This window comes from Sporothrix schenckii, assembly GCF_000961545.1.
Source record: "Sporothrix schenckii 1099-18 chromosome Unknown Cont49, whole genome shotgun sequence".
Lineage (NCBI taxonomy): Eukaryota > Fungi > Ascomycota > Sordariomycetes > Ophiostomatales > Ophiostomataceae > Sporothrix > Sporothrix schenckii.
In genome coordinates, this window is record NW_015971150.1 from 1,198,521 (window position 1) to 1,211,268 (window position 12,748).

Below are 12,748 nucleotides of genomic sequence, written 5' to 3' on the forward strand. Positions count from 1 at the left end.
TAAAAAAAAGTCGAACAATATGCAGCGCGTGGAAATCAAAAATCCATTTCTGACAACGCTGGAAACGAGTCAGACGCACGGCTTGCTAATTATGTACGCGAAAAATGCGCCTGTGCCATCACAAGAGAAAGGAGCCCACGGGACATTATGAGAACGAAGTTAGAAGTATTTGTGAGGGAGGAAGAGGAAAAGGAATATAGAGCCGCGGGTTTAGTCGGAATCATGTCTAATAGCTGGAACAAGGCGACGAGTCGTTGGTCAAAAGGAGCGACGTGAATAGGGAGGATAAACGAGAAGGGAAATTTGAAAGGAATGAAAAGGAGGAACCAGAGCAAAGGATGGATGAAAGCACCACCCAGTTGATTGTGCATCAAATCTGAAAGCGAGTAAAATGACGCAGGGGGTTAAAGAGAGATGAAAGAAGGGGACGTGGTAAAGAGGACGGGAGGGGGCAGGCAATCTACACGGCGGGATACGTTTCTGAAGTAGAGTTGGGAATGGCGAGAAAAGAGAGGACAAGGCCGGAAGAAAGGACGGCGGAAAAGAACTCGGAGACGGTACTGCTCATTACTTTTCGTTCCGCGTCTTGATTCTGCGGAACGCGGCCTGACGGGCCTCGTCAAACTTTTGTAGGCCCTTGGCACTGAGGAACGCGATGTGATCTTCGCGCTCCTCAAGTAGCTCTTGGGCCTTGTGGTCGATAATGAACTGGGCAGCGTCAACGTCTGACTCGAAGCCAAGCTCTTCAGTGATGAACCGTAACCGAACATCGGGTTTGTACCTGCGCCGCGTTAGCACGCAATTCTTCTACCACGAGGAAGAGAAACAAAAGGGAAATGGGCATACTCACGCTCTACATATGTTGCACATGGCGACTAGACGCTCGCGATTCGCAAACATGTCCATCAAGTAGGCTCCCATGTTGGGCGTGGCGAGATATAGCTGGAAGAAGCGATGGTAGTTGCCCAGCGCCAGTGCCGACCGCACCTGCAGGGCGTGGCGGATGGGCTCCTCCTTCTTCTCGTCTGCGGTTAGATCGGCCATGGCGTTGCCGAGGGCCGCCTGGTTGGCCGTGTGGATAAAGTAGAGGACGCGGTACGCCTTGAACTCGATAGGGTTTCCCTTCAGGCCCTGCCGGTACAGGGCCATCAGTTGCGTCTGGCACTGATTATACTCACCCAGGTCCCCCTTTTCGAGTGCAATGCGCGCGTGGATCTCGTACACCAGCACCGTGAAGTCGTTGCGGATGCGCTGCACCGTCAAGTCCTGCCGCATGGCCTTGAACTGGTCGCAAATGTAGCCGTAGTCGCCGTGCTGCCGCCACTTCTTCTTGAGCAGGTCCAAAGACTGGCGCAGCACGCGTTCGGGCCGCACCAGCGCCGGGTTGGGCGCTGACGTCAACCGCAAATACGACTTCTCGAGCTTTTCCGACGTGCCTACCACGGGTCCCGCTGGCTCGCCGGTCGCGTCCGGTGTCAAAGATCGCGCGGGTGAGGATTGGCGGTTGGACGAGGTCGTGCTGTTGAACCGCGACTTGCGCTCTTCGAGCTGCTTTTGAAACTTACTCTTTGGCATATCGATGGCCTGGCTGATTCCGTTGTGGTTGTTGTTGCTGCTGCTGCTGTTGCTACTCCCTTGCTGCGCGTTCTTCTCCTTCTTCTCTTTCTTCTCCTTCTTGCTCAGCTTGCTAGGCCGCTCTGTCGTCTCGGAACGCTGGATGCGATCGGACAGGGGTGCAGCATTCTTCCTCCACGACAGAGCGCCCGAGCTGTCGTCTTCTTGATAGTCGTTGGACTTCCGCTTCTTGGGGTTCGGATTTACGTAACTGTTGCTGTTGCTCTTGTGGCCCTCAGCATTGATGTTGTAGTACGACCCGGCAGTGGTGGCTTGCGTCTGCTGTACCAAAGCAGCAGCCGCGTACAGAGCCTGCGCTCGTTCTTCGCGGATCAACTGTTGTGGGAGGGGCATACTGTCCCAGTCGATCGTATACATGACGTTGGTATCGTTTGCGTGGGAGATGGTTTCTTTTAACTTGACTTCCATTTCGGGTCGTGACACAGAGGGATCAAGGTTTTGGGGCAGAAACGATCGCTGGACGTAACTACGGACAGACGCCGGCCAGTCGATCTTCTTCTTTTCTTCGGAAGCAGCGGGTGGTGGTGGTGGTGGTGGTGGAGGAGGAGCATTAACTGAATAGGGTGCTGGGGGATACGGGGGTGGAGCGCCGAAGGACTGGCGAACCTGGACAGCGGTGTAGGCTGTGCCTGCCCAAAAGTCAGCATAGGTCGGAAGACGCCTTGTTATAATCGTTCTCGATGTTTGGTGATGCCTACCTGGATATGTCGGATAACCGGGCGGATGCGCACCGCCAGATGACGGTGCGGAGTTCCAAGACGCCATAGTGGAGGGCAGCGACGTCGTCGGCCGTTGGCTAGAGTCGGATCAATCAATCACTTGTAGGTTAGTAGCAGTTTAGAGAGCGATATGACGGCGGGAGACTGTGATGAGGAGCGAAGTCAAGCGTCGTGTGAAAAGAGGGTGGTTGCGAAGAGGCAAGAGTTTAGAGATTATTTAGGCGTCCACTAGGGGGGGATGTGGGAAGACAAAAGAAAAGCGGTTAGAGCGCTTGACTGCTAAGTTGTATATAAGAATACTTGTCTCGTATGCGACTATGCGGTTATGACATAATCGTGATGGCTAACAATTGGGGTTGTATTGCGTCGGCGCCCCGCCATCAGAGAAGCTATCCAGGCGACCTTACATCGACACACAGACATTAATATTCAAAGCACACACGAAAAGTTGCATGGGGCCATCGGCACAGTCCACCGACAACACGACGAAACACCCGGGACAGAGCGCCCTCGAGCGATATGACGGATGTCCCTAAAGCAGTTGGACCTCACCACGGCGCTGCGGCCCTTGTATCTGCCGGATGAGGACCTGCTCTTCGTACAAGATAACGTCGGACTGTATGAGGGGTGAGCGACAATGGCCGACACTTTTATGAGAGTTGCTTGGACAGTAAATCTAATGGCCTAGAAAATACAAGATCCTCAACCAGCAGAATGGCCAGGTCTACCTGACGTCGCACCGCATCTGCTATGTCGACAAGGAAGACCCCCGACGATACTCGGCCGCGGTGGAGCTCAAGGACATCGAGCGATTTGAATTCTATGTTGGTTTCCCCGTACGTATTGTGTGTGGCATGCCGCACGATTAGGTACGCGCGACTAACGTTTGCTACGTGTGAAGGCCGGCTTTCTCAAATCATCACCAAAAGTCACACTGTACCCCAAACCCGCAAAACGAGCGTCACAACATGCTCGATCGGCATCGGGTGTCGGATCGAGTCCAGCGCGTAGCAGCACAGCATCACCACTCGGTGGAGGCAATGGGCCTGCACGGCGCGGCCCACCGCCGGCCGCAGCAGCGACTTGGGTGTGCCCTATCTGCAGCTTTTCCAACCCGGTGCCGTCCAATTTTGACCCGGAGTCGCTGAATGCACATACGCAGATGCCGCCGTGTCTGGCGTGTGGTATCCCGCCAACATTGACCCACGTTCTGAAGGCAGTGATCGCGAACGCTGCCAATCGCCCGCAGGTCTCGGGCAGTAGCAGCAGCGGCAACGGCGTCACACAGACGCTGCCAACACGGCCCCGGCCATTATCGCAGCCCGACCCCTCGTCTCTGGAGGCAGCAAGCAGCATCGGTGACACAACGACAGCAGCAGCGGTACAGACGGGCGCCACGGATCCAGACGCATCCTTCCAGTGCCCACGGTGCACGTTTCTGAACCACCCGTCGCTCATGGCCTGCGAAATGTGCGGAGCGCCGCTTGTGTCGCGTGACCTCCCCGCAGAGCTTACACAGACACACCAGCTGCGCACCGAGTCACCGGGCCCCGTGGTTGCTGCGAGTTTTTCGCCAGCATCGCAGACAGGTACCGATGCTGCCGAGAGTATCAAGCTGTCCTTCCGTGGCGGCGGCGAGAAGATGTTCTACGAGCGAATGAAAGGCTCCATTGCGCAGCGCAAGTGGCTGCTGCACAATGCGCCGCCCATCCCGAGTTTGAGCGGCCGGGCCGGGCCACAGGATGCACCGGGTTCCTCGTCAGGCACCGGTCTCAACCGATCGTCGTCGTTGAGCGGCACGGGCCTCGACGAACCCCGACCGCGCATCGTCAAAACAGCGGGTATTGCTGGCCTGGAGAAGCGCGGCGTGGACATGCGCAAGAAGAACGAGATTGTCATTGGCGGCGCCTTTGAGGACCTGGAAGCGCTGATGGCGTCGGCCAAGCAAATTGTCGCCCTAGCCGAGCAACTCGCACGTCAGACGGGAACAAGTACAGCAGGATCGTCTTCGTCATCAGACGCCATGTTGCTCGCCGAATCGGCCAGCAGCCAGCTTGGACTGGTGACCACCAAGGACATTGTTGGCGGTGGTGGCAGCAGTGGACGTGAGTCGCTCTACCTATCAGAGCTTGCACGCAACCTGGCAGAGTTCTTGACCGATGATGCTCGCGGCGTGCTAAGGAAGGCTGGCGGCATTATGAGCCTTGTTGACCTGTGGGCCATGTTCAACCGGGCCCGTGGCGGCGTTGAGCTGGTTAGCCCCATGGATCTTGTCAAGGCGGCCAGGCTGTGGGAGTCACTTCGGCTGCCGGTCCGGCTCCGCACGTTCAAGCGGAGCGGCGTCTTGGTGGTCCAGGGCAGCGATCGTACCGACGAGGCCACAGTCAGGGCCCTGCTGGGCTGGTTGCGGGACATCCGCGCGGTTCCGCCGGAAGAGCGCGGTGAACCGTCTGTGCCTTGGGATTGGCAGGCATTTGGTCGCGGTGTGAGTGCGCAAGAGGCGGCCGAGCGGTTTGGCTGGAGCATTGGTGTGGCCGAGGAGGAGCTGGAGATGGCCGAGGAGCGTGGCGCGCTGTGCCGGGAAGAGGGTATTGCAGGACTGCGTTTCTGGGAGAATATGATCACCGCCGAGTAGGGGCTGGACGCATTGCTGGGAGTTATGCATGTATCGTTGGCGCTTATTATTTTGTACGTGAGATTTTCCCGTTCTTTACCGGCCATCAAGAAAACGATACCGTTTTGCCCTTGCTCGTTTGCGGTGTACCTTCACCGTTAATGGAGCTGTGCGGTGCCATAATCTTGTCAAAGCTGACCGAGCCATTGGATGTTGCCGTCGAAGCAGACGCGACTGGAGGAGGAGGCTGCAAATCTCCAGCACTTCGAGCGGTGGATGCTAGTTTAGCACTTGGTGCTCCTTCTGCTGCCGCCTGCTTCACGGCGCTTTCTTCTACCCAACATTCGAGGAACAACGGCGAACTATCAATCGAACGTATGGATGTTGTTGACGCACCTATGCCGCTTGTCGATCCGCCTCCAAACTTTCTTTTGTGCGAGCCCACCTCTGGGACCCAGTTTGCGTCCACATCTCGCTTTTTGGAGTATTGTTCGGCCCTGTCTCCGTCACCGAGCTCGATGGCCATAGTAAAGGTACACCCATTAGGGAGCGAGCCGAGTTGCTGCCCAGCCTGGGCCAGTCGTTGTAGAACGCCCCGTAGTTGGTCGTTGAGGTCTTTCCAATTAATTGCGTCGGCACTGCCTGCTTGTGGCACGTCCGTCGTCTCGTCCTCGTCTCCGGCTCCTTCGCTTGCGGATCCCGATTCGTCCAGCTCTGCCTCAGACTCGGCATTGGCGAGCTCTTCTTCTTCATCGTAGTAGTTGTACCGCCCTCCATTTTCAACACCCGGGCCCTCTTCCGTTCCGTCTGTGTCAGCCTTGTCTGGCGAAATTCGTCTGCGTCGCCGACCACGCCGTTCTCGATCGCGCTCTTCATCTTGGCGGCCACGTTTATCAGTGTCTTTCTGCATACGACGCAGTGTCTCAGCTCCGCCAGGCCAGCCACGCGGCAGATGACGCACATCAAAGACCCAGCGCTCCAGCACGGCGCCTGGAGGCAGGCTGTGCGCTTGTGCACTGCCGGTTGTTGTCTTATACGGTGCGTGGACCACCACGGCAACGGCGTTGACATTGTCCGCAGGTAAGCTGTTCTCGTCCGCTTCTCCACCAGCAATCTGTATCATGACCTGCTCGACTGCCGCTCGTACCCAAGCGCACACCGCAGGATGCCGGCTTTGGTGGACAGGCACATCAAACGCGGTTGCCGAAGCAAAAGCGCGCTCTGGATACAGTCGTCGGTAGTAGAGGATGGCGTGCACTGCAACCTCAAAGAAGTGATGCAGAGTGCTGTACAGCCGTGCAGCCTCGTCTAGTGAGAGGGACGACATGTTGATATCTGCGTCGTCGTCGAAGGCTGCAAATTGACAAAATTGACATACTTTTGCCAGGACATCCTGATCCCTGTCACGATGGATGCCGCTCGCCTTTGACTTACAGGCCTGTTCAGGAAAGTTGCTCACTAACGAACGCCTGTGCGAGACGCCAAAACACGTGATTGCCCCTCGTCGCTTTAGTGGTGTCTGACCGTGACTTCTGCCTTGGCATCTGCCTCTCCCTGGCGTTTGGAAGGCACTGCTGCACAGCGCACAGACCGCCTGCCACAACAACGGCTCCCCCGCCATATGTACAGGGGTTCAGTCGCTCTTGCTGTTTACTTTTGGCAAGACACCCCGCCATGGGTCGTAGCTGCCGCCCGCGCATGTTTTTTTTTTTGCTCCTTCCCTGGTCCAGTTTCGGGGCTGTAGGTTCCTCGGTTTCCGATTTGCTCTCGCTCCTCTTTTCGACTGGCCATTCCAATCTGCGACCCTTTTTCTTTCCGTGGCATCCTCCCCTCCCTCTTCGTCTCTTCCACCTCCAATTGTTGCTCTTTTGGTTCGTGGAAGTCCAGACTGGTCGAGATTCTCGCGATTTTCGGCCACTCACAAACACACCATCGAGCATCGACAGCTGCTGCCAAACCGCTTCCCCTTTTGACCAACTTCGACCCTTGGAAAACAAGCTCTTCGTCACGATTCACGATGGATGAGCTCGTCCGCCTGCTGAGTGACACTCAGCGGCCCGAGGAGGAGCCCCGGAAACGCGCCGAGCTCGAGCTTAAGAGCGCCCAGAGCAGTCCCGCGTACCCGAGCCTGCTGACCGCCATTGCCGCGACCTCCTCCTATCCGGCCGAGATTCGCCAGTCCGCCCTCACCGTGCTACGGCAATTTATTCAGCGCAACTGGATCCCCGGCGGCCTAGGCGGCGATGTCGACGACGAGGACGACGACGAGGCCAGCGCCGCCGCCTCTCGTATCCCTATTGGCGACGATGTGAAGCAGCAGATCCGCGTCCAGCTGTTGGAGCTGGCAACGCGTGACGGGAGCGAACGGCGCGTTCAGGCGGCGGTGAGCTTTGTGGTGGGCAAGATCGCCAGTGTCGACTACCCGGACCGCTGGCCCGACCTGCTTGACTCTCTCCTGGCTGTGATCCGCTCGGGCACCGACTCACAAATACACGGCGCACTACGCGTGCTTCGCGACCTGGTTGACGACGGCTTAACCGAGATGCAGTTCTTCGCCGTGGCCCGTAACATTGTCGAGGTGCTGTACCAGGTTTCTGTGTCGGGCGACCGCAAGCCGCTGCTGCGCGCACTCGCTGTCTCGGTGTTCCGCAGCAGCTTTGACCTGATGGACATGGTCAAGGACGAGCACCTCAAGGAGGTCAAGGCGTTTGCGCAGGAGGCTCTGCAGGGCTGGCTGCCCTTCTTCCACGACGTCATGAAGCTGCAGCTGCCGCTCGACCAGCCGGCAAGCAAGGAAGGCCAGCAGTCGGAGAGTTGGAATGGTCTGGTGGCCCTCAAGTTGCAGTGTGTCAAGACCCTGCTCAAGATCAAGACTGTCTTCTCGTCGCTGCTGCTGCCCCAGAGCCCCATATTCTTCCAAGAGACCTGGCAGGACCTGGCCCTGCTCAAGGGTGCCTACGCGCAGCTCTACATTGACCAGGACAGCCAGAGCCGTCTCGAGGACGCCGACGGCCTGCCTTACACGCTCGACTTCCTCGTACTTGAGGAGCTTGACTTCCTCAACCAGTGCATCCGTGCGCCGCCGGTTCAGAAGCAGCTCAACGAGGAGCTGGCCAACAGCGGCGTTGCTGCTCACGACACGCCGTGGCTGGCCGAGCTGATGACGTTGCTGCTCAACTACGCTCGCATTACGCGGGAGGAGGAAGAGTTGTGGGACATTGATGTCTCGCTCTACCTCTCGGAGGAAACGTCCGTCACTGCCAATTACACGGCGCGCACGGCCTGCGGCGATTTGCTGATCAAGCTGGGCGAGTGGCTCGGCCAGCGCTCTCTGGAGGGCCTCTATGCGCGCTCGCGCGACCTTTTCGCAGCCGACCAGCCCAGTGGTGGCGATTGGCGCGCCAAGGAGGCTGCTCTGTACCTCTTCACGATGCTTGGTGGCGACATGCTGGATTGCGGCAACCCCGTCTCCGAGGAGATTACCAACGCGTACCTCGCTCTCGTCGAGGTATCCACTGCGGCCGGCCAAGAGCCGCTGCTGGTGGCCCGTGGCTACTTGGCGGCCGGCCTCATCTCCCAGTCAAACGCGCTTGGTCTGCGCTACCTGGACAATGCCATCCTGTCTATCACCAAGGCGGAGTCGGAGCTCGTTCAGGTGGCCTGCATCAAGGCTCTGGACGGTTTCCTTCAAGCTCGCCCGCCGCAGCCCGGCCAAGGCATTGCCGCGCCCGCTGAGCGGCAAGTGCCCATCCTACAAGCGCTCAACGACTTCCTCGGCGCACGAGATCCGGCGGACATTGAAGACGCCGACGACCTGCTGGCCACGTTTTGCGAGACGCTGCGCCGCACCATCGGCCTAGAACCCCGTGTCATCCTGACCAACGAGACGATCCCGTCGATCGACCTGCTCTTTGCCATTGCGCGCTGCGGCGCGAACAACTTCCACGTAACAATGATTGCCAACGACTGCTTTGAGGAGATTGTCGAGGCCCTCTCGGACCCCACATCATATGTGGCCCTGTGCGCTAAGGTGCTCCCGACGCTCAACGGCTTCTTCTCCTTCTCAGACCTGACCCAAGATGAACCGCTTATCACTATGGCGACGGAGCTCATTGCCATACTCCTCCAGAGCGGCACGGAGCCGCTTCCGGCGGGTCTTGTGGCCCAGGTGGCGCCCAAGCTCAAGAAGCTGCTGATGGAGTCGGACGAGGGCGAGCTGCTGCGTCCCGGTGCTGAGGCGCTCAAGTACATGCTGAGCCACGACCACCACCAGATGTTTGAGTGGCACGATGAGCTGGGAAACAACGGCCTGGTTGTGTGCCTGCAGATCATTGACCGGCTGTTGGGCCCGGCGGTCGAGGACAACTCTGCGTCCGAGGTGGGCGGCCTGGCGGCGGAGCTGGTTGAGAAGGCCGGCCACCAGCGCCTGGGCGACGGCATGCTGGAGCGTCTACTGCAGGCCGTGGCCACCCGACTGAGCTCGGCACAGACGGCGCCATTTATTCAGTCGTTGATCCTCGTGTTTGCTCGTCTCTGCCTGACGGCTGCCGGCGAAGTGGTGGCCTTTTTAAGCCAGATTACTGTCGGCCAAGAGAATGGACTGGCCGTGGTGCTGAGCAAGTGGCTGGAGAACTCGCCCAACTTTGCAGGCTACGACGAGATTCGGCAAAAGTAGGCTTTTCTTTTCTTTTCCTCGCTTTTCCGTCGAGAGTGTACTGCATACTAACCCACCTCTAGTGTCATTGCTCTATCGAAGCTGTATGACCTTAACGATCCCCTGATCAACCAGACCCAGGTCAAGGGCGACCTGATTGTGCCCACGAGTGACCGGATAATGACGCGGTCGCGCGCAAAGCAGAGTGCGTATTCTCTTGCCTTTCCTTTGTCCACCATCTTCTTCCCTTCTCACTTCCTTTTTTTCCGCGCTCACACAGTACAAAATGCACCTTGCTAGTCCCGCTTCCGATCACTGACTTTTTCACCGTGCCTGTTAAAGACCCGGATCAGTACACGATCATCCCGGCTCCTCTCAAGGTGCTGAAGCTACTCATTGAGGAGCTCACGTCCGCCCAGGGCAAGTCGGGCGCTGCCTCGCTCGAGGTTGGCGGTAGTGCAGCAGCCGCAGCCGCTGCTGAGGCTATGGGCAAGGAGGCCAAGAAGGACGCCGGCGAGGGCGGTGAGGGCGGTGGCGACGACGAGGACGAGGACGATTCTGGATGGGAGGACGAGACCGACGACATCCTGGACCTGAGCCTCGGCGCTACGAAGAACGACCTGTTCTCGTACCTCGACGGCGGCCCGGCCAACCGCCGCTCACGCGACGACGAGACGCAAGCGTACCTGACGGAATTCTTCTTGCGGACAGCGCGTGAGGACACGGGCGGTTTCAAGGGGTGGTACGACCAGCTGACGCCGGTGGAGCAACAGAAGCTGAACGAGCTGGCATAAGTGGAATGGACTTTGCTGGGGAGCTTTGTGGTAGCTGTAGGATGCACAGCGTGTAGGAGAAAATGGGTGGATATACCTCTTTATTAATGTTCGTTTCACTGTCGATTGCACGAGGCTGCAACGGGGTCACGACCGGAAGAAAAGTCAGATGGCACAGGGCCTGATTGAATCACAAGCACATACAATACTTGACAATGTTTTTAAAGCTTGCGAAGATCACATATGCAATGGTGATGTGTGGCGTTTGGACTGCGTGGTTGAGGTTTAAAATTATTGAACATTTAACTATAAATCGACCAACTATTCCACAATATTGGCCGTCCTTGTGACAATTTGGGGTTTAAAATACCAAAGCACCGTTAGACACGTGGAACTCATCTAGGCGAATCCGCCTCCGCCAAAACCTCCAAAACCGCCGCTGCCGCCGCTGCCTGGACCGCCAAATCCGCCAAATCCACCTCCGCCGCCAAACCCTCCACCGAAGCCTCCACCAGGACCGAAGCCACCGCCACGTCCACGGCCGCCAGGGAACTGCGGCATGCCCTCACCGCCAAACTCGTCGTAGATGCCGGAAGGATCCATACCCGCCGGGCCGGGGTCGTCCCAGCGTGCGCCCGGCGGATTCTGCGGGAAACCACCACGGACCCCGCCACCGCGTCCACCCTGTCCACGGATCCCGGTAAACAAGGGGTCGTCAAAGGTCGGGTGCATGCCGCCAAAGCTGCCGTCGCCTACACCGCCTACACCGCCTACACCGCCAATACCCCGGGATGGCCGCAGTGGGTCGTGCGGGCCAAGGCTGGGCGGGTTGAGGTCGTCGGCGCCGATGCTGGGGTTGAAGTCGCCGCGGCGGGGGCCCGTCGTCTGCAGCATTTGGTGCTCGTCTTCAAAGCCCGGCGGCGGGAAGTCGGCACTGGGGCCGGGCACATGGGGGCCACCACCGGGGCGGGGCGCGGCAGCCGGCGGCGTAAAGTCGTCTATGATGGGGCCGAGCGGCGTGGACGCGGCCAGCTCCGGGAGCAGGGGCGGCTGCGCGTGCTGGGGCTGGCCTTCCTGGAGGCGCGAGCGCGTGGGGGGCTCGTCGTCGGGATCCCGCTGGGCTCCGGTGTCAGGGAGGGAGGTGCCGCAAACGCATTGTCGGGCCTGGGCGCTGTCGGTGACAATCGCGTGCGTGCTCTGCTTCTCGTCACCGGCCCCAGCTCCAGCTCCAGTCCCAGCTCCAGACGGAGGGCTTTCGAGACGCGAATATCCCTCGTGCTGGAGTGTCGGCACGAGACGCTGTAGGATGTAGAACTGGAAGTCGTTTGCTAGGCTGGACGCGGCGTGCTCGGTGAAGACGGCTGCAATGTCCTGGCCGCTGGCAATATCGAGAGAATAGCCCGCCGCGACAAACCGGCCCGAGGCCACGCGCTGTCCATTGTTGGCGATGCCGTCAGGCGGCACCTGGGCGAGGCGCACAGGCGGGGATGCCACCGAGCCCGACAACGGCCGTGACGTGCCCAGAATGTGGACATGCACGCCGGACACGTGGACCCGGAAGGCAAACACAGTGTTGGCGTGATTCTCATGCGTGTAGACCAGCTCGGTCACGGAATCCGCGCTGCCGGCGTTCCATGTGGGCGGCAGCCGGTTGCTTGACAGTGTCGTTGTCGAGCTGGAGGCCTGGCCCTGGTCCTGGTCCTGATCCTGGTCCTGGCCGTGGCTGGTGCTGTTGCCGTCTAGCCGTGAGCCATCGCGGCTGCTGTAGCGTGAAATGTGTTGGAAGGCGAAGCCGACGTTGACGAGAAGGGCGTGGACGAAGAGCGTAAAGACCTCGCCGGTGTTGTCGACGCGGGGCGCAGGCAGGACCGCGTTCATGGTGGACAGCAGGCGGCCGGTGCCAGACGACTCGGCTTGACTTTTGAGGGTCATGATGTGATGCTCCGAGGGATGTCAGATGGGTGGCGAAACGAAAGATGGTGGATAAAGCTTTGGTGCGATGCAGTCTATCTGGGATGCGTTGCGATGGTTGCACAGCTGGTTGATGCGGTGTAGACGGTGCTAGCTGCGATAACTGCTGTTCTGCTGCAATGTCGAATGGATGCCGAATGGAAATGGCGACGAATGTGATGAATATGCGGATGTTGTGGATGCAACGATTGAAGTAGACACAAGTGAGGCGCTGGGGTCTGATATATGCAGCGAACGGACCGTTGGTGATGCTATGGCGTGCGTCGTCGGTGGTTGCCTGTGACGTGCAGGACAGTTGGGCTGGGAAAGAGCGACCGAACCTAGGGTGGGGCGAAGTTTGAGGCCTAGCTATGTCATTTCTCAGCCCTATTTGCGGGGAAGC

General features: G+C 58.8%; 5 protein-coding genes across 5 annotated transcripts; 2 read left to right on the plus strand and 3 right to left on the minus strand.

Moving 5' to 3' along the window:
- Positions 1-567: 567 nt before the first annotated feature.
- On the minus strand, positions 568-2,400 carry SPSK_05123 (uncharacterized protein; the record flags this gene model as incomplete). Its single annotated transcript, XM_016731873.1, has 2 exons — positions 568-781; positions 851-2,400. 2 exons carry the CDS (start codon positions 2,398-2,400, stop codon positions 568-570), a joined length of 1,764 nt encoding a protein of 587 aa, XP_016582883.1.
- Positions 2,401-2,880: 480 nt separating this feature from the next.
- Positions 2,881-4,989, plus strand: SPSK_05059 (ESCRT-II complex subunit VPS36; the record flags this gene model as incomplete). The annotated part of the gene is made up of 3 exons (XM_016731812.1): positions 2,881-2,981; positions 3,043-3,190; positions 3,256-4,989. The coding sequence occupies 3 exons, from the start codon at positions 2,881-2,883 to the stop codon at positions 4,987-4,989; spliced, it is 1,983 nt and encodes a 660-aa protein (XP_016582884.1).
- An 85-nt stretch (positions 4,990-5,074) lies between these two features.
- On the minus strand, positions 5,075-6,668 carry SPSK_05203 (HORMA domain-containing protein 1; the record flags this gene model as incomplete). Its single annotated transcript, XM_016731953.1, has 2 exons — positions 5,075-6,321; positions 6,428-6,668. The coding sequence occupies 2 exons, from the start codon at positions 6,666-6,668 to the stop codon at positions 5,075-5,077; spliced, it is 1,488 nt and encodes a 495-aa protein (XP_016582885.1).
- Positions 6,669-6,985: 317 nt separating this feature from the next.
- SPSK_04865 (importin beta-5 subunit) lies at positions 6,986-10,416 on the plus strand (the record flags this gene model as incomplete). The annotated part of the gene is made up of 3 exons (XM_016731627.1): positions 6,986-9,639; positions 9,706-9,827; positions 9,923-10,416. 3 exons carry the CDS (start codon positions 6,986-6,988, stop codon positions 10,414-10,416), a joined length of 3,270 nt encoding a protein of 1,089 aa, XP_016582886.1.
- A 378-nt stretch (positions 10,417-10,794) lies between these two features.
- On the minus strand, positions 10,795-12,327 carry SPSK_05231 (uncharacterized protein; the record flags this gene model as incomplete). The annotated part of the gene is made up of 1 exon (XM_016731981.1): positions 10,795-12,327. One exon carries the CDS (start codon positions 12,325-12,327, stop codon positions 10,795-10,797), a length of 1,533 nt encoding a protein of 510 aa, XP_016582887.1.
- Positions 12,328-12,748: the final 421 nt, after the last annotated feature.